Source organism: Megalobrama amblycephala, linkage group LG23 (genome assembly GCF_018812025.1).
Source record: "Megalobrama amblycephala isolate DHTTF-2021 linkage group LG23, ASM1881202v1, whole genome shotgun sequence".
Taxonomy (NCBI): domain Eukaryota; kingdom Metazoa; phylum Chordata; class Actinopteri; order Cypriniformes; family Xenocyprididae; genus Megalobrama; species Megalobrama amblycephala.
In genome coordinates this window covers 2,825,489-2,850,822 of record NC_063066.1, presented here as the reverse complement: position 1 = coordinate 2,850,822, position 25,334 = coordinate 2,825,489, and the positions used below count along the sequence as shown (strand labels likewise).

Sequence of the window (25,334 nt, the reverse complement as noted above, 5' to 3'; positions counted from 1 at the left end):
TCTGATGGTGTGTTTACTGGTGCGAGAACTTGGAAACGTCTATAGAGCCCAAACCTTATCAAAGATCCAGCTAAGCAAGACATTTTGGATTTGCATTTAAGCAAGACATTTGGACTTCTGACTGACGTCACACAAATATGACGACACTCTGGAGTATGTACAAAGGAATCATGTTTCAGCAAACTCAAGGAATCAGTGAGTCAAAGCTCCAACATTACAAGACATAATCTATTTTGCAAGCGTTTACAGAGACCAAAAAAAAAATCTGTTGAAAATCTCACACCTGCAAAATAAATGCGTATCATCACTTATTCTCTGCAATTTGGTTGGTAGGAGACTGAACACCTGCAAAGCTAACTGTAGTGCTGATTTCTTGTTTCGCAGTACGTCATCTTTCGAGTGGTGAGAAAATGGAACGCCTCCGGAAATCTGAGATGTCAAATAGGAATATCCCACATCCGACTATAAATGGAAGCTCAAATCTGATTTGTTAATGGAGCGCTGCAAGCATGACTCCTAAAAGCCGGAAACGAGTTTGCATTTAAGCACTTCTGATTCCATCATCCAGAAGTCAATGGGATTTTTAATGTGTTGTTGGTTAAATGCCTGAAATAAAGCCTCATTATGTTTACAATAATCACACACTTACAAACCATCACACCTTAAACTTTCACGGAAAGTGTTTTTAAATAAAGTCTGAAAGAGTTGTCTGAAAGTCATGAGACTTAATGTTTAGCTTTCTACTTCTGTCTTAAAAATTCAAAATGTTCATTAGTGAAAATTATTATGGTGAAGAAAATGTGTAAGAATCATAAACGTGAGCTTATTTTCTGCAATAATCCAAAAGCCAAAGAAAAAAATCCTATTGTTTTTTTTTTTTGTTGCAGGAACCAGAGTGTCAAAACTACACCAATGTTGTTCCAGGACCAACAAGGATGTTGATACAGAAACATGTCTTGGCAAAATCAGTCACTGATGTATTACTCAACTGCAATGAGAGGCGAACAGAAAAGAGACTGTAAAACAAGTACCAGAAATCCAAGCTGATCCCTGAGCATACACAATAAAGATACAGTACAGAGAGGTCAGCAAACTCAACTCGCATATAGAGGGTATGCAGTTAGTCAACACACATCACTTGATCAGCTGTCCCACCTAAAGCCACACGGGCAGCGGAAGCATCGTAGTTGATCCAGAAGGATACCCAGGACAGGATGGTGATTAGGATTGAGGGCATGTAGGTCTGCAGGATGAAGTAACCAATGTTCCTCTTGAGTTTGAAACTCAGAGACAGGCGTGGATACGAACCTGGTCCAAAAGAAGAGAGAGAAGGACAGTTTCATTCGTGCTCTACAGTAAAATCTAGAGATGCCCCATTTTGGAAATTGCAATAATCGTACACTACTAGATATATAAATATATATCTTGTCACAATATATTGCAATACAAAAATGCAACAATATGTATTGTGTACAGTTCACCCAAAATGAAAATTACTGTTTAAGTTTACAAAGTTTTAGTGTCAGTTCTACATTGAACATAATGTTGAATATAATGCATAATAATGCAATGGGGAGATATTTGTGGGTCCTGATAATGCCAAATGTCTTATGTTACCAGTTAATAGTGGCCTACATTATTTTAAATATATATTTTTCTGTATTTTCAGCTTCAGAATCATGAATATTTTTTATTCTGGTATCAACATTATCCTGTGCATTGAGTTACCAGCACCAAGTCCAAGCTTATTCATTTCCACCCCCAATATAATACCAAATTTAGCATTTTAATCAACAGTTAATTTTTGTTATCCTTTTGTCATAGGTCTTGAAGTGTCGCAATAATGTCATGAAGTGAGTTCAGTATTGTGATATGTATCGAATCGTGAAGGTATTGTTTGGTGTCTGTTTTTATTCTTGATCTCTTATCTTCATCAATATCTTTTGTAACAAAATAAATGTTTTACTGTCACTTTTGATTGATTTGAAATTTGTCCGAAACCTACTTTTGCGAACTAATCCTGATCGGAACCAAACCAGTGCAGAAATATTCTATGCAGTCTGAGTATCAATAATTATCAAAAAAAAAATTAAATTCACGGTCGCTAAGGGGCGCCAACACTTTTACTAAAATGATTATAACTCTTAAATGGAATCAGATATTTTCATCAAATTTGGTACACATATGAATGGGCTCAATCTTTGGTCACAGAAAAAACCCTGCAGTGATTGGACACTTGGTGGCGCTATAACACAAAAAAAATACATGAAAATAGCTATAACTACGCAACCGTTAGTCCGATTGACGTGAAAATTGGCATGCAGTGTCTTGGTCCAAGGAGCCATGATGATCTATGAGGACATTAGCGCATGTCGAAAAACATGGCCGCCATCGGTCAATAAAATTTGAGCATTATTACTTTTGATTGATTTAATGCGTCCTTGCTGAATAAAAGAAAGAAAAAAAATCTGACCCCAAACTTCTTAATGTTGGTGTACCTAATTGATTATAAATAAACTGTTTTTAACATCAGCCTTGTTCTTGCTTATTGCAGATTGCGGAGTAATTTGATAAATCAATGCATTGGTCCATCTCTAGTAAACAAACAGGCCACAAATATATATTAGGTGGCAGAACAGGTCAGAATAATAAGCGCCGTGTCTGAGAGTGTGGGTAGAGTCAGACAGCCAGACTGCGTGACTTTATCTGTTCCTGAAAGGCAGACCAGTGATGATAATAAGACTGGAGAAAAACACAAATTATGTGCACTTACTCACATGCTTACTCATCGCGTACATCGCTTCAAGGTTTAGCGAAAGGACACTGTAACTATATATATGCAGCATGCAATAACATCTGCAGCACAGCATTTCAGTTTGTAATAATTTGGTGGTTAAACTGCAGGGATCATACCAGGCCAGGGCTTCTGTGTGCTCACAGATGTGTGTGTAATGACTGCTGCATGTAGTTCATAAAAAATTGAAAGAATTCAGGGTGAGAACTATTCATTTTATAATATTAGTTTTGCTTTTGTTTGTTACTCGAGTCTTGAATAATCATATCTTTTGGTTTGTGTCCTTCAAGGTTCAAATAAAAAAATAAATACCTTTTATTTGTAAATATGTAATCTGCAATCAAACGAACTGTCTTTTTGTACCATTGTCATAATAAAACTGCTCATGCTGTGATATAATATTTCTGGTCATATCACCCACCCCTACAGTAGATCAAACATTACTTTTGAACAGATCTGACTCATGGTCCCAACTGTACCACACACACAGAAAAAACAGAATAAATTCAACCTGTGGAGAAAACCACGTTCTTCGAGATGAGTTTGTAGTCCACGATGGAGAACTGAGGCAGTTCTATCCTCTCCACCCCGGTAACGGCTCCATTTCCCCCTCGCCAGTAAAACTCGATGTCGTCTGTAGTGTAGCCATCTGGAGGATCCCAAACACATGTGCGTTAAAACAAACTGAACATCTGAGTGCATCTCCATACAAATGAGGAACAGCAGCAGGAAATGAGCTCTGGATAAAGACTGTATTCCTTCTGCAACTAAGCTTTAAGGGACTTTAAAACCAATACAGAACAAAACAGGGCCTAAAAGTTTTTTTTAATTATTAAAATATAAATGTAATAATATTTTATTATTATTTAGACATTTTACATAAATATAATAATATTTTAATAAAATATTTTAAATTTATTATACATTTATATGCCATTCTACAGAATTGGTTAAAAGACAGACTTGGAAAAAAGTCTTTTTCCACAAATTTTGTATGTATGCAAATTGTATAATATCCAAGGTACACATTTCTAGTAACTGTACAGTTCATTCTCATATTCTGAAAATAGAAAGTTTTGGAATATTTTTCATCTCCCCAAATTTGTCACTACCAAAACACAATAATAAATAATTTAATAAGAAGGGTTACATTGACCTTTTAAGATTTTGTTTACATTTACCTCATAAAATATAGTGTTTGCTATTTAAAAAAAAAAAAAAAAAAAAAAGTTTTCACAGGTAAATCAATAACAATTACAATTTTAACAAGTGTAAAACATTTTTAAGTGTAATTTATGAGATTTGTTGCATTTTGAATCCAATCTTTCTTTGTAAAAGTCATAAAGTTTATCAAACTGATTTCAAAGTGAAGGATTCATTACTTTGAATAAACATTGAATCAAACACTATAATAACATCTTAAATGATAAATCAATATATACTTTATTTTTGACAAAACATTCCATGTTTCGGTCGTGACTGCACATGTTCGGTAGTGACAGTAATGTGTTGGTAGTGACCACATCACATGACACAATTGAACTCTCATACTAAAACATTAAATTACTAATGATTTGCATAACTGTACTAAAATTTAGTTTATTTCCCCCAAACAAATGATTATGTGTTCACTTTTGTCACTATAAAAACAATGATGTCATTACCGAAACGTGGTGAAATTACGGTAGTGACATTTTTAGACACTTTTGAGCCGCTCAAAGATAATAATCAGCACATGGTTATCTAGCACAGTTCTGAACAGTTGAACACACATAAAAACTACATTTTATGGAATAACACTCAACAAAGTTTGCTTAATTCTAGAAAAAGGTGTTTGTTAGTGATGTTCCCTAAAGTTGCACACAGATTTTCAGACTTCTGAACACATTTAACTCAGAATGATGATCTATCTGCTGTGAAAGAGAGGCTGTGAGAGGAGGAACACAGGAATATTTCCTGATCAGAAATGTAGAAGTGTGTTAAAATCAGACTCAAACACACACTGTTTCGGTAGTGACATTAACATGCGGGGCACTTTTTTTTTTTTTACATAAAGTTCCATGATTTAAAAATAGAAATATAAAATAAATATATATTTTTTTAACTTCACTTAAAAAAAAAAAAAAAATCAAAAATATATTTTTAAAAACAGCAATGGAAAAAATTGCAAAAATGAACATTTTCACAAGATGAAATTTAGGGGTCAGGGTTCGGGACAGACGCCTCCCAATTGAAAATACCCAATAAATGATTATTTAATATATATAAATCTTACTGATATTTTAAATATTATTGTGGGATTCAATAGATAATAGGAAGATCTTAGTAAATTTGAATACTTAAATGCTTTTTAAATGTGTTTTTGGTTGTGGGACAGCAGTTTGCACCAATTCTGTAGAATGACCCATATATATTATATATATATATATATACACATATACATATACACATATACATATACACACACACATTTAATTATAATTATACATTATTTTTGGCAGTTGTCCTGCTTTGTTGATCATCATCCTCAAGAGTTCAGTTTAAATATTATATATTACAAGACAATTGTTTTCTATTAATTTACATTAATAGAATTTTTTTTAAACCATTTTTCCAATCAATATTTGAGACATGTCTAAAAAACATTTTAGCAATAAATAAACAAAACTTATATGATTAAAACAAACTAAATAACTATGCAAATATGGGTAACACGGTTGTAAATGTAGCTTAAATTAAGATCAAAGGACCAAAAGTTTGTTTTTTAATGATTGATACATTTTATTTGAGATTGTTTATGTGTGGAAAGGATCCATATTATGTTATTTTTTACCACAATTAATTTAAAAATAAATGTAATATGTTATCAAAATTATGTTTTTTAACACCTAAATTCAAGAAGGGAACCTCTGAGGTAATGCAGAACAAATTGTTTTTAATGGATTTATTAATCATTTTAACTGTGTAGAAGGAAAAAATATTGCATATTTAAATATGCATATTGCATATTTAGTCAAAATTATGTTTTGACTAATGATATTCCTTTAATTGTATTCTTCTCTTACTTAAACATAAATATCAATTCAACACGGGCCATGTGGGCCAATTCAATTCAAATTCAAAAATAAAAGCAAGCCAATTCTTAACATTTTGCAACATCTCGAAGAGAAGAGATCCAATAGTTCTCGCAACCAAAAACATGGCATTTGTGTTTTTAAAGCTTTACATAAATCAACAGGACACCAACGTGCACCATACTGAAGTGCAATATAAATATTGACGGTGACATTTAGATTTCAAAACAAGTAATCATTAAATTATGTAAGGGTAGAGCTGGTTATGAAACAGACACGAATCCACATGCGTGAAGGAATTTGTGTTTGCGCTTGCTCTCCATCCTCGCTAAGGTTCCTTCTCCGTCTGCACCAGTTTGTCTGCGTGCAACTTATAATGAGAACCAGTGACCTATTTAGTGTATTGAATAATTAAAGATGAGCTTCTGATTTCTTCATATTCAAGGGAGTTATCTCTGCATGACTTAGCAACCAGGTACAGACTTAAAAAGGCCAACAAAGCTGCAGGCCTTATAAAGCATTAATGAACTACTCAGCGACAAAGATAACAAATACAGCTTTTTCATTTGGTTTAATGGGCCAGAGAGCAACGTGATGTATATATACGACAAGAGCCTCAGCCATGTGACAATCATCCGATATGTCTTCTTGGCGTGGGAGCATTTGGAGTCCGTAACCACATAAGGTTGAGTCGTGTTCACCCCGCTGTCTGAAAAGGCTTTTAAATGGCGAGCAGACGAAAGCGCAAGAGAGAGAGAGAGAGAGAGAGAGAGAGAGAGAGAGAGGGAGACGAGGACTCTAGAGAAAACTGCTGCTGGACTGGGAAGGACTGGTGTTTCACTTTCCATTAAAACTATTATCTCCGTGCCACCGCGTCTGATTCCGTCAATTGACTGGCTGATTACTGTCAACAGATCACATCACTTTACTCTGCTCTGAGGGGTTACTGCTACTGCTCCATTATTCCCTCAGGACCTTCAGAGAAACAAGGATGAGAATAAGGGCGAGCTGGAATCCACATCAGACTCGAGTGGAGAGCTTCTACTTTGCTATGCTTTCAAATCTGCTTCTGAATCGCGGCCATTAAAAATGTATCAAGAATCAAGTTTATCAGGGAGAAGTAGGCTTAAGCTTGTGTCTCATTAGCCTGCGTGAAATGGCACACTCTGACACAAAACATTTCTGATCCAGGATGTTACATCCCAGCCCTCTGCTTTCTGACACCGAGCACAGATATGCAGATGAAACTGATGAGAAAAACACACAATTGTGCGTGCAGCGCGTGCATGAGAAAGGCGCTGGAAAAGAGAGATCGATGAGAAAACACGAGTGTGGAGGAGAAAATGAAAGATAAGCAAGGTTGAATTGAGAATGCAATTGTATGCAAGTTGAATTAGATACTGAGACAGAAAACAGGATGCAGTATTCTAATATATATATATATATATACACACACATATATGGGTCAATGACATGACGGAACATTTTTTGTCCAAAGGCCTAAATAATAATAAAAAACAGATATGACATCCAACGCATGTATATGGAAGCCAGTTTTCGCCACTAAATTAAAAAAATAAAAACAGTAATTGTGACTTTTTATCTCACAATTGCGTGATAAAGTCACAATTCTGATATAAACTCGCAATTGCATGATATAAAGTCACAATTCTGATATAAACTCGCAATTGCATGATGTAAAGTCACAATTTTGAGATATAAAGTCACAATTTTGAGATATAAAGTCGCAATTGCATGATATAAAGTCACAATTTTGAGATATAAACTCGCAATTGCATGATGTAAAGTCACAATTTTGAGATATAAAGTCACAATTTTGAGATATAAAGTCGCAATTGCATGATATAAAGTCACAATTCTGATATAAACTCGCAAATGCATGATATAAAGTCACAATTTTGAGATATAAACGCGCAATTGCATGATGTAAAGTCACAATTTTGAGATATAAAGTCACAATTCTGAGATATAAACTCGCAATTGCATGATATAAAGTCACAATTCTGATATAAACTCGCAATTGCATGATATAAAGTCACAATTTTGAGATATAAACTCGCAATTGCATGATGTAAAGTCACAATTTTGAGATATAAAGTCGCAATTGCATGATATAAAGTCACAATTCTGATATAAACTCGCAAATGCATGATATAAAGTCACAATTTTGAGATATAAACGCGCAATTGCATGATGTAAAGTCACAATTTTGAGATATAAAGTCACAATTCTGAGATATAAACTCGCAATTGCATGATATAAAGTCACAATTCTGATATAAACTCGCAATTGCATGATATAAAGTCACAATTTTGAGATATAAACTCGCAATTGCATGATGTAAAGTCACAATTTTGAGATATAAAGTCACAATTCTGAGATATAAACTCGCAATTGCATGATATAAAGTCACAATTCTGATATAAACTCGCAATTGCATGATATAAAGTCACAATTCTGATATAAACTCGCAAATGCATGATATAAAGTCACAATTTTGAGATATAAAGTCACAATTCTGAGATATAAACTCGCAATTGCATGATGTAAAGTCACAATTTTGAGATATAAAGTCACAATTCTGATATAAACTCGCAATTGCATGATATAAAGTCACAATTTTGAGATATAAACTCGCAATTGCATGATGTAAAGTCACAATTTTGAGATATAAAGTCACAATTCTGAGATATAAACTCGCAATTGCATGATATAGTCACAATTCTGAGATATAAAGTCAAAATTCTGATATAAACTCGCAAATGCTTGATATAAAGTCACAATTTTGAGATATAAACTCGCAATTGCATGATATAAAGTCACAATTTTGAGATATAAACGCGTAATTGCATGATGTAAAGTCACAATTTTGAGATATAAAGTCACAATTCTGAGATATAAACTCGCAATTGCATGATATAAAGTCACAATTCTGATATAAACTCGCAATTGCATGATATAAAGTCACAATTTTGAGATATAAACTCGCAATTGCATGATGTAAAGTCACAATTTTGAGATATAAAGTCGCAATTGCATGATATAAAGTCACAATTCTGATATAAACTCGCAAATGCATGATATAAAGTCACAATTTTGAGATATAAACGCGCAATTGCATGATGTAAAGTCACAATTTTGAGATATAAAGTCACAATTCTGAGATATAAACTCGCAATTGCATGATATAAAGTCACAATTCTGATATAAACTCGCAATTGCATGATATAAAGTCACAATTTTGAGATATAAACTCGCAATTGCATGATGTAAAGTCACAATTTTGAGATATAAAGTCACAATTCTGAGATATAAACTCGCAATTGCATGATATAAAGTCACAATTCTGATATAAACTCGCAATTGCATGATATAAAGTCACAATTCTGATATAAACTCGCAAATGCATGATATAAAGTCACAATTTTGAGATATAAAGTCACAATTCTGAGATATAAACTCGCAATTGCATGATGTAAAGTCACAATTTTGAGATATAAAGTCACAATTCTGATATAAACTCGCAATTGCATGATATAAAGTCACAATTTTGAGATATAAACTCGCAATTGCATGATGTAAAGTCACAATTTTGAGATATAAAGTCACAATTCTGAGATATAAACTCGCAATTGCATGATATAAAGTCACAATTCTGAGATATAAAGTCAAAATTCTGATATAAACTCGCAAATGCTTGATATAAAGTCACAATTTTGAGATATAAACTCGCAATTGCATGATATAAAGTCACAATTCTGAGATATAAAGTCACAATTCTGATATAAACTCGCAAATGCATGATATAAAGTCACAATTTTGAGATATAAACTCGCAATTGCATGATATAAAGTCACAATTTTGAGATATAAAGTCACAATTCTGATTTTGAAGTGTCAAAAGGTCATTCGGTTTAACTGTTCAAAGGCCAATACAGCCATTTCATTTGAGATTAAAATATCTTAAAATGTAATAAATGTATATATTCTTTATTCTGGCATGATTTTATAACATCATATATCAACATAGTGCAAAATGGTATTAAAATTATGTGTAGAAGTCGTTGCTTTGTTATGAGAAAGAATGTCTGGAAAAATGAATTTCACTGATGTCATTCGGAGTAACCGATATAAAGGGACCATTTTGGATCAAGTCATGCGGTCAATATCATGTGACAGGATGTGACATCATTCAGACACCTGCAAAGGACCACATGGTCGTGAAGCAAAGTAACTAACTCTCTCTTAACTATTTGATAAATTCATGTTTTCACTTGATCATACGCATGTCCCGAAACATCAGGTCATTCGGTGCAACCGCTATAAAACATGGAAAATAATGTAATATTTTAAAAAGTTGTACTAAATATAAAATGTTTGATTGTCCTTTTGTTAGATATCAGCCTGTTAGCATTGATTGAAAATATCGTCATTCGGTAAAACCGAAATTTTGGTTAAACTGAATGACTTTTTTGATGACACATTTTGTCCATCTTGTAAAAAATGACAAAAGCAGCTCATTGTTAACACTTAATAAAACTTCAAAATTAATTATATCTCCATTATATATATTTTTTTACACCTTATTCGTCAATGACCCATATACAGTAAATGCATATTCCTTTAACTATTCCTCTCTTCCTTCAACATAAATTTCACTTCAGCATCCTTTAGGGCATGCTGAATTCAATTCAAAAGTGAGCCAATTCTTAAATTCTACATTTTGCAACACCTTGAAGAGAACAGAGGGAATGCGTAAAAGAAGAGGGGAAAGAGCCAGAAATGGAGAAAGAGGGGGAAACAGGAATACTGCAATGCATTAGTCGCTGAAGGAAGCCAGGCCTGACCCTCACTGTTTTTGTGCTGCTTAACGCTTCTGGCAACTTAATGATCAAACGGAGGCAGCCTGAGCCTGAGCATCACATCACAGCGCTGTAATCCATGACTCCAGGGATGCAGATAAAACACTGAGAAGACCTCTCATTCTTCTCTTATGTCTCTCACTTTTTATTACAAGAAAAATTGCGTTACACACAATTACAGGCAATAATGACAAAATAGAAAGCCCATTCATCTTGATAAAGAGGGAGATGATTAGCTTTTGTTATGCCTATAACTGCATAATTTAGCACTGCTGTCATGGCACAGCTGAACAAGCACATCATCTGTGTTTAAAGGTTCTGACATCAGACGGGTCTGCCTAAGACATAACCCATTATACGTTGAACCCATGCATAGTTTTTTATTTAATCAGTTCGGTAATATGGGGTTTACAGATCAATGGCAGAACAGAACAGTGAAACCTCTGTGAGTTCACAGGAAACAACAGTGTTTACAGGCTGAGTGACTTACTTAATGCATCGCCTGCTTAAATTATTCAGCTGTTTACCTCATAGACATTCACTTTCAAATGCGTCGCTTTCTAAGATTAATGTTAGAGTATTGCATAAATATAAAATTACATTTGTGATGATATTATTATTATTATTATCATCATCTCATTATTATTTATTATTTCATTATTAACAATAATGGCATTATATTTATGGCATAGATACAAATTATTAATAAAAAAAGTTCATAATAATATAAAATTATTTATACGGTACATTATTATTATTATTATTATTATTATCATTTTTCATTGGTAATAAAAATAAATAATAAAAAATAATAATAAAATCTTTATGCATATCGCTTATAAGTTCAACATGAAAATAAATATCAGTTGACCTCAAGTCATGGCATAAATACATATTATATATAAAAAACAACAAACTATTTAATGATAATATAATTTATACATTATTATTATTATTATTATTATTATTACATATTTGATTGTTTTTAATATTATTTTTAATTATTATAGTAATGAAATATCAATCTGCATATCACTTAAGTTCAACATGAAAATAAATGCTAAAAAAATAATAAAACAATATCAATTGACCTCTAGTCTAGTCATAAATACAAATAAAAAAACAACAAACTATTTCATGATAATATAATATAATATAATTTATACATTATTATTATTATTATTATTATTATTTTATTGTTTTTAATATAATTTCACTTTATTATTTATTAATTTTATTATTATTTATTTATTATTAATATCATTCGTATGATAATAAAATAAAATTCTGCATATTAAAATAATATTAAAATATTTAAAAATAATATCAGTTGACCTCTAGTCATGGCATAAATATCAAATATTAATAAAAACAACAAACTATTTCATGATAATATAATATAATATAATATAATATAATATAATATAATATAATATAATATAATATAATATACATTATTATTACATATTTCATTGTTTTTAATATTTTCATTCTTATGGTAATAAATAAAAAATAAAATAAAATAAATTCTGCATATTGCTTAAAAGTTCAACATGAAAATAAATGCTGGAAAAATCCTAAAAACAATATCTGTTGACCTCTAGTCATGGCATAATACAAATTATATATAAAAAAACAACAAACTATTTAATAAAAATATAATATAATTTAGATATTACTACTACTACTACTACTACTAATAATAATATAATTATTATCAGATATTTTATTTTCATTTATTTTTATTTATTTTTATTTTCATGTTAACCCCTCAGGTCAGAATGATGAGATCTGGTGCAGTCAGAGAATCTGAGTTGAGTCAAGAAGGACAAAAGGTGCGGCACTCACAGCTCTCGATCTCCAGCGTGCAGTTCTGCTCATCCAGCGGGTATCGCCTCAGGTCCATCATACAGGCAGCGGTGGTGGTGATCCTGAATGCAAAGCAGAGACAAGGGACTGTGGGGATTACTGACGCTTTTCAAGGACAACAGAGACAAGGCAGAGCTGGAGCAGCCCTCCTCCCCTTCCCTCCATCTCTCCACACATCTATATAATCAGACCAGTCTCACTTCTGAAGCTCAGTTTGACATGGAAAAGAGTCTACTGCAGTGCTTCACTGCCTAAAAACAGGCTGCAGTGAAAAACAATCAATACATTCTATAAAATCTATTCTATAAGGTACGGGAGAGGTGTTGATGTTCACTTCTCCGTGGATATCACCTGAAGGAAAACAATCGGACCCAACTGCAGCGGCATTTTCACATGAAATTAAAACGAGGTCAGAAACTAAAATTTAATAGATGTCGCTGAACTTCATGTGGGTTTTTAAAAGTTAATCTGGAGAACTGCTTATGTTTAATAATTTAGCTCACAATTCAATTCGAGAGCCTTTAACATTAATTCTCAATGCAGCTTTGTTTACTATTGTTGTTGTTTTTGGCAGAGAAATGTGAAAGTTTTCACCTTGGTTGAACCAAATTGTCTGCAGAAAATGTTGTTAACTAAATGGAGGCAGATCTGACTGCCAGTCTGCAGTCTGTTGTGAGGATATTTACTCTCTCCCTCCGTCGAGACGCACGTCATCAAGAGAACAGACGTCGTTTCGAGTAGGTTTACGTTGCTGGTTAAAGGGATAGTTCACTCAAAAATGAAAATTTTGTCATCATTTACTCACCTTCATGTCGTTCCAAACCTGTATGAGTTTATTTCTTCTGCTGAACACAAAGGAAGATATTTTGAAGAATGTTTGTAATCAAACAGTTGATGGATCCCATTGACTTCCACAGGAAAAAAAATACTATGGAAGTCAATGGGGTCCAAATGGGGAACATTCTTCAAAATATCTTCATACAGGTTTGGAACAACTTGAGGGTGAGTAAGTAATGAGAAATGTTTCATTTTGGGGTAAACTATCCCTTTAAAGATTAGGAGGGCACATGAATAATAAAAAAATGGTGTGCACAGATAAATCATTTATAATAAACACTGCAACATTTCTGTAAAAAAAGAAAAGAAAAGAAAAGAATTATCAATTTTGATTCCATGGTGACTTTAACTTGTCACAATCATCTTACACTTCTGCTTGATTTTGTGACATTTTAGAGTTTCAAAGTTAATTAATTAGTAAGTAATAAGTAATTCATTTAAAAATAGTGCTGTCAAACGATTAATCACATCCTAAATAAAAGTTTGTTTATATGAAATATGTGTGTGTGCACTGTGTATATTTATTATGTACAGTATATATAAACACACACATGCATGTATTTAACAAAAATATATATTTATATATAAAAGATTTATATTTATATATAATATAATTTATATAAATATTACAGCATGCCGTTCAGGAAATTATTGTATTTATAATATGAAGTTTGAGTATATGGAATGAAACTGGAATATATGGAATGAAAGCTTGAATTCAGACTTTCATTCCATATATTCAAACTTTCATTCCATATATTCAAACTTTCATTCCATATATTCCAGTTTCATTCCATATATTCAAACTTTCATTCCATATATTCCAGTTTCATTCCATATATTCAGACTTTCATTCCATATATTCCAGTTTCATTACATATATTCAAACTTTCATTCCATATATTCAAACTTTCATTCCATATATTCCAGTTTCATTCCATATATTCAAACTTTCATTCCATATATTCCAGTTTCATTCCATATATTCAGACTTTCATTCCATATATTCCAGTTTCATTCCATATATTCAGACTTTCATTCCATATATTCCAGTTTCATTTCATATATTCCAGTTTCATTCCATATATTCACTTTTATTCCTTATATTCACTTTCATTCCATATATTCAGACTTTCATTCCATATATTCCAGTTTCATTCCATATATTCAGACTTTCATTCCATATATTCCAGTTTCATTCCATATATTCAGACTTTCATTCCATATATTCCAGTTTCATTCCATATATTCACTTTCATTCCATATATTCAGACTTTCATTCCATATATTCCAGTTTAATTCCATATATTCAGACTTTCATTCCATATATTCCAGTTTCATTCCATATATTCAAACTTTCATTCCATATATTCCAGTTTCATTCCATATATTCAGACTTTCATTCCATATATTCCAGTTTCATTCCATATATTCAGACTTTCATTCCATATATTCCAGTTTCATTTCATATATTCCAGTTTCATTCCATATATTCACTTTTATTCCTTATATTCACTTTCATTCCATATATTCAGACTTTCATTCCATATATTCCAGTTTCATTCCATATATTCAGACTTTCATTCCATATATTCCAGTTTCATTCCATATATTCACTTTCATTCCATATATTCCAGTTTCATTCCATATATTCACTTTCATTCCATATATTCAAACTTTCATTCCATATATTCCAGTTTCATTCCATATATTCAGACTTTCATTCCATATATTCCAGTTTCATTCCATATATTCACTTTCATTCCATATATTCAAACTTTCATTCCATATATTCCAGTTTCATTCCATATATTCCAGTTTCATTCCATATATTCAGACTTTCATTCCATATATTCCAGTTTCATTCCATATATTCAGACTTTCATTCCATATATTCCAGTTTCATTCCATATATTCCAGTTTCATTCCATATATTCAGACTTTCATTCCATATATTCCAGTTTCATTCCATATATTCCAGTTTCATTCCATATATTCAAACTTTCATTCCATATATTCCAGTTTCATTCCATATATTCAGACTTTCATTCCATATATTCCAGTTTCATTCCATATATTCCAGTTTCATTCCATATATTCCAGTTTCATTCCATATATTCACTTTTATTCCATATATTCACTTTCATTCCATATATTCAAACTTTCATTCCATATATTCAAACTTTCATTCCATATATTCCAGTTTCATTCCATATATTCAGACTTTCATTCCATATATTCAGACTTTCATTCCATATATTCACTTTCATTCCATATATTCAGACTTTCATTCCATATATTCCAGTTTCATTCCATATATTCAGACTTTCATTCCATATATTCACTTTCATTCCATATATTCAGACTTCCATTCCATATATTCCAGTTTCATTCCATATATTCACTTTCATTCCATATATTCAAACTTTCATTCCATATATTCAAACTTTCATTCCATATATTCCAGTTTCATTCCATATATTCACTTTTATTCCATATATTCACTTTCATTCCATATATTCAGACTTTCATTCCATATATTCCAGTTTCATTCCATATATTCACTTTCATTCCATATATTCAAACTTTCATTCCATATATTCAGACTTTCATTCCATATATTCAAACTTTCATTCCATATATTCCAGTTTCATTCCATATATTCCAGTTTCATTCCATATATTCAAACTTTCATTCCATATATTCCAGTTTCATTCCATATATTCAAACTTTCATTCCATATATTCCAGTTTCATTCCATATATTCAGACTTTCATTCCATATATTCAAACTTTCATTCCATATATTCCAGTTTCATTCCATATATTCCAGTTTCATTCCATATATTCAGACTTTCATTCCATATATTCCAGTCTCATTCCATATATTCAAACTTTCATTCCATATATTCCAGTTTCATTCCATATATTCAAACTTTCATTCCATATATTCAAACTTTCATTCCATATATTCAAGTTTCATTCCATATATTCAGACTTTCATTCCATATATTCCAGTTTCATTCCATATATTCAGACTTTCATTCCATATATTCAAACTTTCATTCCATATATTCCAGTTTCATTCCATATATTCAAACTTTCATTCCATATATTCAAGTTTCAGACTTTCATTCCATATGCTTAAACTTCCTATTATAAATACAACAACTTCCTGAATGGCATGGCATGCCATTCAGGAAATTGTTGTATTTATAATAGGAAGTTCTCAAATATATATATGTGTGTGTGTATTTATATATACATAATAAATATACACAGTATATTATGTAAACACAAACTTATTTTGGATGCGATTTATCATTTGACATCACTATTTAAAAAATAATTAAAATATTTGAATAAGTAACATCTTCCTCAGGCTTACAAAACATATAAAGTGTAAGCCTTGTGTGTATTATTGTACATTTGGGTGTAGAATTGCATTTTCGTAACTGAAAGTGTGTTGATTATCATCACTAACAGCTGATTTTACTCTAAATGATCTGTTATTAAATTTTCTTGCACTTTGCATGTTTTATAACTCTGAGGAAGTGTGACAGACCAAAACGTTGCTCATTAAAATATTTCAATGATTTTTATTTTTCTAGCTTATACAGTCATTTCATCCAAAGCACCTCTGATTGATTCAGGTGTGTGAGGCACTATATATATTTATTTTTTTTAATTTTTGTGGGTTGCATTTTTATCAGCATATGTTCTGTCAGCATATAGAGAGAACAAGCCTCATCTCTTTCTTTGTTCACAACTTTACAGTCATAAATCAGCATGCTAAAAACATCAACACTCTGGAGATTCCCAGCGCACCATTCCGCAATCACAATCCACAGGAAGCACTGTGGAAGTACTGGGAGCTCTGGGAAATCAGGAAATTAGGCCAAGATGGCAGAGGTAAAAATAACGGGCTATTTATAGGTCGCTACATCATCAGCAAAAGTCTCTGTGCATTTCGGTGTCTAAGAGATGGATAGATTAGAGAGTTATTGGTCTCTGGAAGCGTGTTGTTGGAAAGCTGTGAGAAGAGTTAGACACGCAGCCTCAGTGTCTCTCAAGTTGATCATGATGACTTCCTCTTCCTCTCTCTCTCTCTTAACATCGTTAACCCTTCCTCAATCTCGCTCATCTCTGAACCCCCTCCTTCTCTTTCCATCTTCTGCCTTTCTTTCACTAAATCCAGTTTGTCTCTTTTCCTCTGTGTTAGGGGAGACCATTGGCAGTAGTACCCGAAGGCAATTTCTAACAAACTAAATTTCATTAATCATAAATAAGCTAGAATGATGACACTTATTCAGCACATGCTCAATTCGGTTTTCCAACTGATTATACACTACCGTTCAAAAATTTGGGATTAATACTTTTTCTTTGTTGAAAGAAATGAATACTTTCATTCAGCAAGTGCAAAAAGCAAGTGACATCTAAGAAATGTATAATGTTGCAAAAGATTTCCATTTCAAATAAATGCTGTTCTTTTGAACTTTCTATTCATCAAAGAATCCTAAACACAAAAGTGTACACAACTGTTTTCAACACTGATAATAATCAGAAAGTTTTCATGAGCATCAAATCATATTATTAGAATGATTTCTGAAGGATCATGTGACTGAAGACTGGAGTAATGATGCTGAAAATTCAGCTTTGATCACAGGAATAAATTACATTTTACCATATATTCACATAGAAAACAGCTATTTTAAATTGTAAAAATATTTCACAATTTTACTGTTTTTACAGTATTTTTATATCAAATAAATTCAGTCTTGGAGAGCAGAAGATAGTTCTTTCAAAAAAGATTTTAAATTAATATATATATATTAGGGCTGTTAATCAAAAATTCTTAACGTGTTAAATGCATCAAATTATTTTAATGCGTAAAGAATTTTGAATTAATCACATGCGTTAAAAATGATGGAAGCATGTGAAATTGCGTCACAACATAATAGAAACATCCCACCGCCAGATGATATGAAAACTATGTTTCTCGGCTGGATAAAGCAAACCAGCGTCTTGCTATGAAAGTTGATGGATGAGGATTGCAATCAAAGTAAAGATGATTGTGGTGATGTACAGAAGCACGTGTGTGTCACGGTTCCAGTCATTCCCGGACTACACTTCCCATAATCCTCCCTGGCAATCACCTGCACTCACTCCACCAATCACTAATCACCACACCCAGTGTTACCTTGCATTACCTGGACTATTTAAGACACTCACATCCTCACACACTTTGAGAGGTCTTGTATACTCTGGTTACATTTCTGAGCGTTTCTTATTGTGATTGTCTGCCTGTTATTTACCCTGTCTGTTCGCTGTCTACGATTCCCTGCTGCCTGCCTTTGGACGGTTGATTGTTTACTGGACTTGTGATTGATATCTGCCTGCCCTGATTCTACTGCCTGTTCTATGACCACGATTCTGCCTTTTCCCTGCTATACCTGTTTGCCACTGTTTGACCCTTGCCTGTTTGACCATGAACACTGTTCAATAAAAGCTTACACATGGATCTCATGTCGTGTCCCGCCTCGTTACAGTGTGAGTCTGTTATATTGATGCACAAACAAATCATGCATGAGCGCTCTCGATGCACTGATCGCACATTGTGTTTATGCACAGACGCATTTCAGTACATTCACGTTGTTTTCACACAAATGTTTGGATTTGTCCTGTATATGTTGCTGTGTACTTTAGTATATATGCGGGCCGGGTCAAGGTGGTTGGTTTTTATGGCATCTCCATGTGGTCCTGTTCAGTATCGCAACTTGGCTTGTCTAAAACGTAAACAAGCTCTTTGCTGTTGCACATACTATTATGGGTGTAGCCTACATAAATGTATGAATAATATGAAATCATATCATTTTATGGGGTGTCTTTTTGGAGTCTGCAAGTGTCAATTTTTTTTTTTTTGTCTTTCTTTTCAGGATTCTTTGATGAATAGAAAGTTCAAACGAACAGCGTTTATTTGAAATATAATCTTTTGTAACATTATAAATGTCTTTACTGTCACTTTTGATTGATTTAATGCATCCTTGCTGAAAAAAATATTAATTTCTTTAAATTCTTCTCAAAAAAATAAAAATAACAATTCTTACTGACCCCAAACTTTTGAACGGTAGTGTATAATGTTACAAAAGCTTTGTATTTCAGATAAATGCTGTTCTTTTGAACTTTCTATTCATCAAGGAATCCTGAAAAAAAAAAGTATACAACTGTTTTTAACATTGATAATAATCATAAATCGTTAGCCTCATAGCATAATTGCCTAAGTATCATTTGAAAATGAATGACTTAGGCAATTATGCTATGAGGCTAACGAAATGTTTCTTGATCAGCATATCATCATATTAGAATGATTTCTGAAGGATCATGTGACACTGAAGACTGGAGCAATGATGCTGAAAATTCAGCTTTGCATCACAGGAATAAATTACATTTTAAAATATACTCCAATAGAAAACAGTTATTTTAAATTGTAATAATATTTCACAATATTACTGTTTTTACTGTATTTTTAATTAAATAAATGCAATCTTGGTGAGCAGACAAAACTTCTTTTAAAAATATTAAAAATCTTACGGATCCCAAACTTTTGAACGTCTCTCAGGGTGCAAAAAAAAAAAAAAAAAAAATCAAAATACTGAGAAAATTTCAAGTTGTCCAAATGAAGTCCTGAGCAATGCTTATTACTTACAAAAATACATTTTAGATATATTTATGGTAGAAAATGTACAAAATATCTTCATGGAACACGATCTTTACTTAATATCCTAATGATTTTTGGCATACAAAAAAAAAAAAATCTACAATTTTGAGCCATACAATGTATTGTTGGATATTGCTTATATGGTCCAGGGTCATTATATATATATATATATATATATATATATATATATAGCTGATCAATATATTTTTAGTAATAAAGATTTAATTCATACAATTATAATGTAGGTCCCACTGAGACTTTTCCTTTAAACATACATTATTCATGAAAGCTAAAAAATAATACCACATAAAATGAGAAAACAAAGTAACATAAATACATATTAAAGCAATAACATTATAACCCGGATGTGCGCTCTTATGTGAGAGTGGGTTAAAATGATTTATTTGTCAGGTGTTATAATTGCCCCCCAACCACTTCTTCTATTAAAGCCTTTCTCATTATAAGTCTAATTGTAGTTACTTTTGCCAAATATTAATGTTTGTTTTACTAAAAGACCATAGCTATATCTGTAGTAGTCTGTGAGTTAGGAAGAAGAACTTAAAAAATAAAAATTGCCCTCATCTCTCTATTTCTCTGCTCTCCCTCTCACTGTGACCTGCTGCTTACTGCTTGATTTGTATCCGCTTGAAGAGGGCTTGGCTCAATATATTAAGAGCAGAAGGAAGCTAGGCCTGACCCTCACCGGTTTAGTGCCGCTTAACGCCTCTGGCAGCTTGTATCAGCTTGAAAAGGGTCTGAGGAATAAAAGTCAGAGCTGTTTACTCTCTAGACTGCTACTTCCCTGCACCGAAACCCCCTTCTCCTCCGTATACATTCAAGACTGCTTTCTTTACCCACACACTAGACTTCATCCATCCATCCATCTATCATGGCGGGCTGCAGCACTACGGTTTCCCCGTGCACCGCACAGGTTCATGTAAGGGTTGGGTACAGACCCCAAGGCACCGTGTGTACCTTTATTCCAAACGACCTTGTTTACTAAGGCCTGTCTGAAACACACCACGCAGGGGTTCTGACTAAATTACATTATGAGGATGAAAACGCTGCAGTGAAAATCTTAGTCCTGAACTGGATCAAGGATTTCATACACTGAATTACTAGAAAGTGATTGTTTGGATGGTGAAAAATGGTGTATAATCTATTTGAAAATTCTTTGGAGAGGGATGGGCTGAAAAACAAGAGCACTCGTTGGAAAGTCATTTCAGAGGCGGAGCGAATTTTGATGAGAGATTACAAAGATGTTTTTTTTCTTTGGAATAATGTGCACATGCAAACTAGGAATGTGTCTTTAGAAACTATTCCTGTAAAGCATGTGTTCAATTCCTAGGGAATGCATTAAGTGATATAATGCATGCATGATGTGCCAAATGCAAAAAAAAAAAAAAAAAGATTAAATAGGATCAATTTAGAGTTCATGGTTACATTCAACACTGAAGATACATCAATTCCCAAAGAAGGAAAGTGTCACATGAAGATTAGAGTATTTACTGTTGTATGTTATATAATATATTTAATATATATTTCTTTGGTGATCCTGCTAAGCCACTATTGACAGAATCAGACACAAAGTGCAAGAGAAGGACAGAGTATTGAATTCTGCAACCAGTTCAGCAATTTTCCTTGCAGTGAAGCCTGTCCTATCTGAGTTTTCCTGCTGCACTGGTTTTCGCCCACCTTTACAGAGAAAGACAGCACAGGAATGTGTGATTACACACAAAATAAATTAATGCAGGCTATAAATAGAAGCTGTCCTATTCTGCCCTTACACATCTTCAAGCCTCTGGAAAAAAATAACGCCAGCCGATGCACTTCACCTCCATATAATAGGCAACCTTTCTGTAAATGAAAATTAATGATCATGTCTCCATTTTATTGTGTGGCTCATCTATTGTAAATGAGATGGTAAACAGAACACCTCTTCTTCTTCTCTCAGTCACCATGTGTAGTCATTTAGATTTGCTTAAGTCTATTATGTCCTAAATTAGTCAACTGCATTTAGATAGAAGCCGCTTTAACTGCACTGTAGCGCTTCTTAATTGGGCCTAGTACATAGACTTGCTGAACACCTCATAAGGTTTGCTTACTGAGTTATGTTGTGCTCCAAAATGTGGTGAACGAGACACATCGCAACACAATAAGCCAATAGCTGCTAAAACTATACTTGCAATGTTAGTTTCATTCAGACAGAAGTCATTTTGTTTACATTTCAATGCACTGACTGTTTTATACACATTCCACACAAAAGCAGAAGGCATTTTCTCAATCTGGTAAGTAATAATCTGATTGGCTGAATTTACACAACTTCCAGGAATAAAGGCATACAGGTTTTTAATTGGTTGTATGGAAACAGAGTAGTGTTTAAAAAAGATACTACAGTTTACATATTGCTTCGGTCTTTTTGTGTCTAAGCAGGTGATTCTTGGCCAGAATAAGCAGCAAAGTGAATCAGTATCTATAGACAAAATCGATACTGTACTATCAGGGCTTGACATTAACACTGCAACTAGTGTTTTTTCTAGTTTCTAGCCACTCAGCATCTTCACTGGCCACAATAATTTGGCAGCAGGTTTATTAGGCTGCTGTCACTTTAAGACCTGATGCACGGATCCATTATACTGTTACACATGCGTTTTCTTTCTCAACTGTTTACGTTCACTTCAAAACATAACTGACTGTATTTACGTGAATACTCGCCAAGACCGGCATTTTGACATTATTTTGTATGTATTTGATTGTTTAAGCTCAATAAGCAGCGAAAAAAACCCTCAATTTAGTACTAAAATGCAGCTTTATGTGGGTGTAAGCGCAAAATCTGCGGGAATGAGTGCAAATATTATGTAATACACCGAAATTCAGGCCCTGTAACACCAGCAACCGGAGCAAATGAAACCAGTGAGTGAGAGGAGGCGGGTTCAATATTTTTTTTACAACACTACAATTGAAAAATGTATATATTATAGGTCTGGGTAAAAAATATCGATTTCTCGATTTTAATCGATTCTCATTTTTACGGACCGATATCGTTTCTTAAATCCCAAGAATCGATTAGTCTAGTCTGTTTTCAGTTGATGAATGAGCAGAATATGTAGCGCCTCCCATCCAATAAATCGCAATAATCTTTGTGCTTTGTTACTTTTGATATGAAGCAAAGTCTCAGATTTCAAATGACGTCCATCTTATTATGAGATTCAAAAAATAAATACCGTTTTGGCGCTGTTTAATGTGGCGTGACAGATCGCTTTAGCGCCTCAGTTAAAGAGAAGCATGTGATCATCCTCTCCTCCGCTTTAATACCAGTTACAGCGTGAAATAAACATGCATGAACATCTGAAGGTATGTTAAAATATACAGTACAACTTACTGAAATCCGTATCATGTCTCGTGTAATCGCTCAATCAGTGTTTCAACCTCGGAAAGACGTCAATAAAACAGCTTCAATGTCACGTAACGTCACATTTACCTCAGAAAAACATGTTCAGTGACCATAAACTCATTAGTCAGATAGAAAAGTGAACTCTAGAAAGATAAATATAGCTATGCACCATTACATATTTATTAATGTTCTTCAATATTTAATGCATGTTTGAATAAATCAGTTATGACAGCCGCAATTTAAATGTTTATATTTTAAAAAAACGTGGAGTAGAAATATGATTATGTAATTCTAAACTTTATAATAAAAACATCATTGAGTGTAATTTAAGTGTTTGTATATAAATAAGTTAATTTATCCTTCAATATTATTATAGCAGTACCAGCTGACTCTCATGTGTAGTTTACAGCATTAGCTGAGAGATTTTTTTCCTCTAGAAAATTTGCCATGTGTACTGAAATACTACATCCAAAATAATCGATATCAAATCAAATCGAAATTGTAATAGAATCAAAAGCATGTGAATAGTAATCGAATCGAATCATGAAAATTGTCAATACCCAGCCCTAATATATTATATATGTGTTTAGTAGAGTGACTGCATTACACACCACTGCTGAAATCCACCCGCATTTGGCTGGTGTGAATGTCAAGCCCTGTGTACTACGCATCAAAGAAAGCTTCTTGGTTTTTACAGGCTCCAAACAATAAAAAATTGGAATATGAGACTAAACGAATATGTAAATGTCTAAGGCATAATATTAGAAAATGTTTTGACATTAGCCCATTAAAACAAGGACAACGCAGACTGCCAAGCTGTAAAATGACTCAGTTGTTATATTATGACTTGGAAATTGTATTTAAGCCCGTGTATTGTGTTGGTGGCCTGAAAGTCTTTTAGGAGCAAGATAATCAGATCTACCTGCCTGTGCTAAATTTTCAGACTGGGCTCTCACAGACAGTTATAAAGGAGCGCTGTTATTTTCTTCTTCTCCTGGTAATTGAGGAACATGCTTTGGCAGGCCTAGTGGAGCAGGGCACCTACATGGACAACACACTCACCACAAACACATACTCACAAACCACATCTTCCAACACTCTTTTATGTCAAACTGCAACAGAGCACAGATTCTCACTAAATTTCAAATGTCACAAAAGAGAACGCTCTATTACTGCCTCCTCAACACATGCTCACACACACACACACACACACACACACACACACACACACACACATGCGGCCGCAGCCGGCGCTGTCTCACATACGAAGGTCTCCATTGACAAAGCAGCGCGCTGGCAGTCCCAGCAGCAATGTTCTGCGGGCCAGGTCACGGCACTCTCACACATTCCCATCAATTTTTCATCATGTGCATTTAGTGTTTCTGCACGCATTTTCCCTTTTGGGTTATGTAAAAATAGCTTATGTAATTGGGCACTTACATAATGAAGCGTTATAAATTATATTTATTGATTTTGGTAGCTTAATAACAGTGAATTATCTGCTGCAATGCAGATTTTTAATTTTTAAGCACTCTTCTGATAAGGACACTGCTGTCAGGCTGAGGAACAGAGCGCACAATATGCAGCTTTGGAATTAGCAACAACAATTTCATCCCTTCTATACATAGACACCGATGTTGAGTCATTTACACCGACATAATGCAATCAGCAGAGAGAGAGAGAAAATAAAAACAGGCCTCAGAACATGTCGTGAACGTGTTATGTGGGTGGATTGTAGGGGTGTAACGGTTCTCGGTAAAAACGCTT

The 25,334-nt window shown here is 33.1% G+C and overlaps 1 protein-coding gene across 3 annotated transcripts in view; it reads right to left on the bottom strand.

Annotated features, from left to right (window-relative positions):
* The window catches only part of gabrb2a (gamma-aminobutyric acid type A receptor subunit beta2a), a 56,462-nt gene that overhangs the window by 9,745 nt on the left and 21,383 nt on the right, over positions 1-25,334 (bottom strand). For all 3 annotated transcript variants that reach the window (XM_048176936.1, XM_048176935.1, XM_048176934.1), the window contains exons 5-7: positions 12,599-12,681; positions 3,306-3,443; positions 1,156-1,308 (exon numbers count right to left, since the gene is read on the bottom strand). In XM_048176936.1, coding sequence (XP_048032893.1) covers positions 1,156-1,308; positions 3,306-3,443; positions 12,599-12,681 — 374 coding nt within the window. The remainder of the gene's footprint in view (positions 1-1,155; positions 1,309-3,305; positions 3,444-12,598; positions 12,682-25,334) is intronic.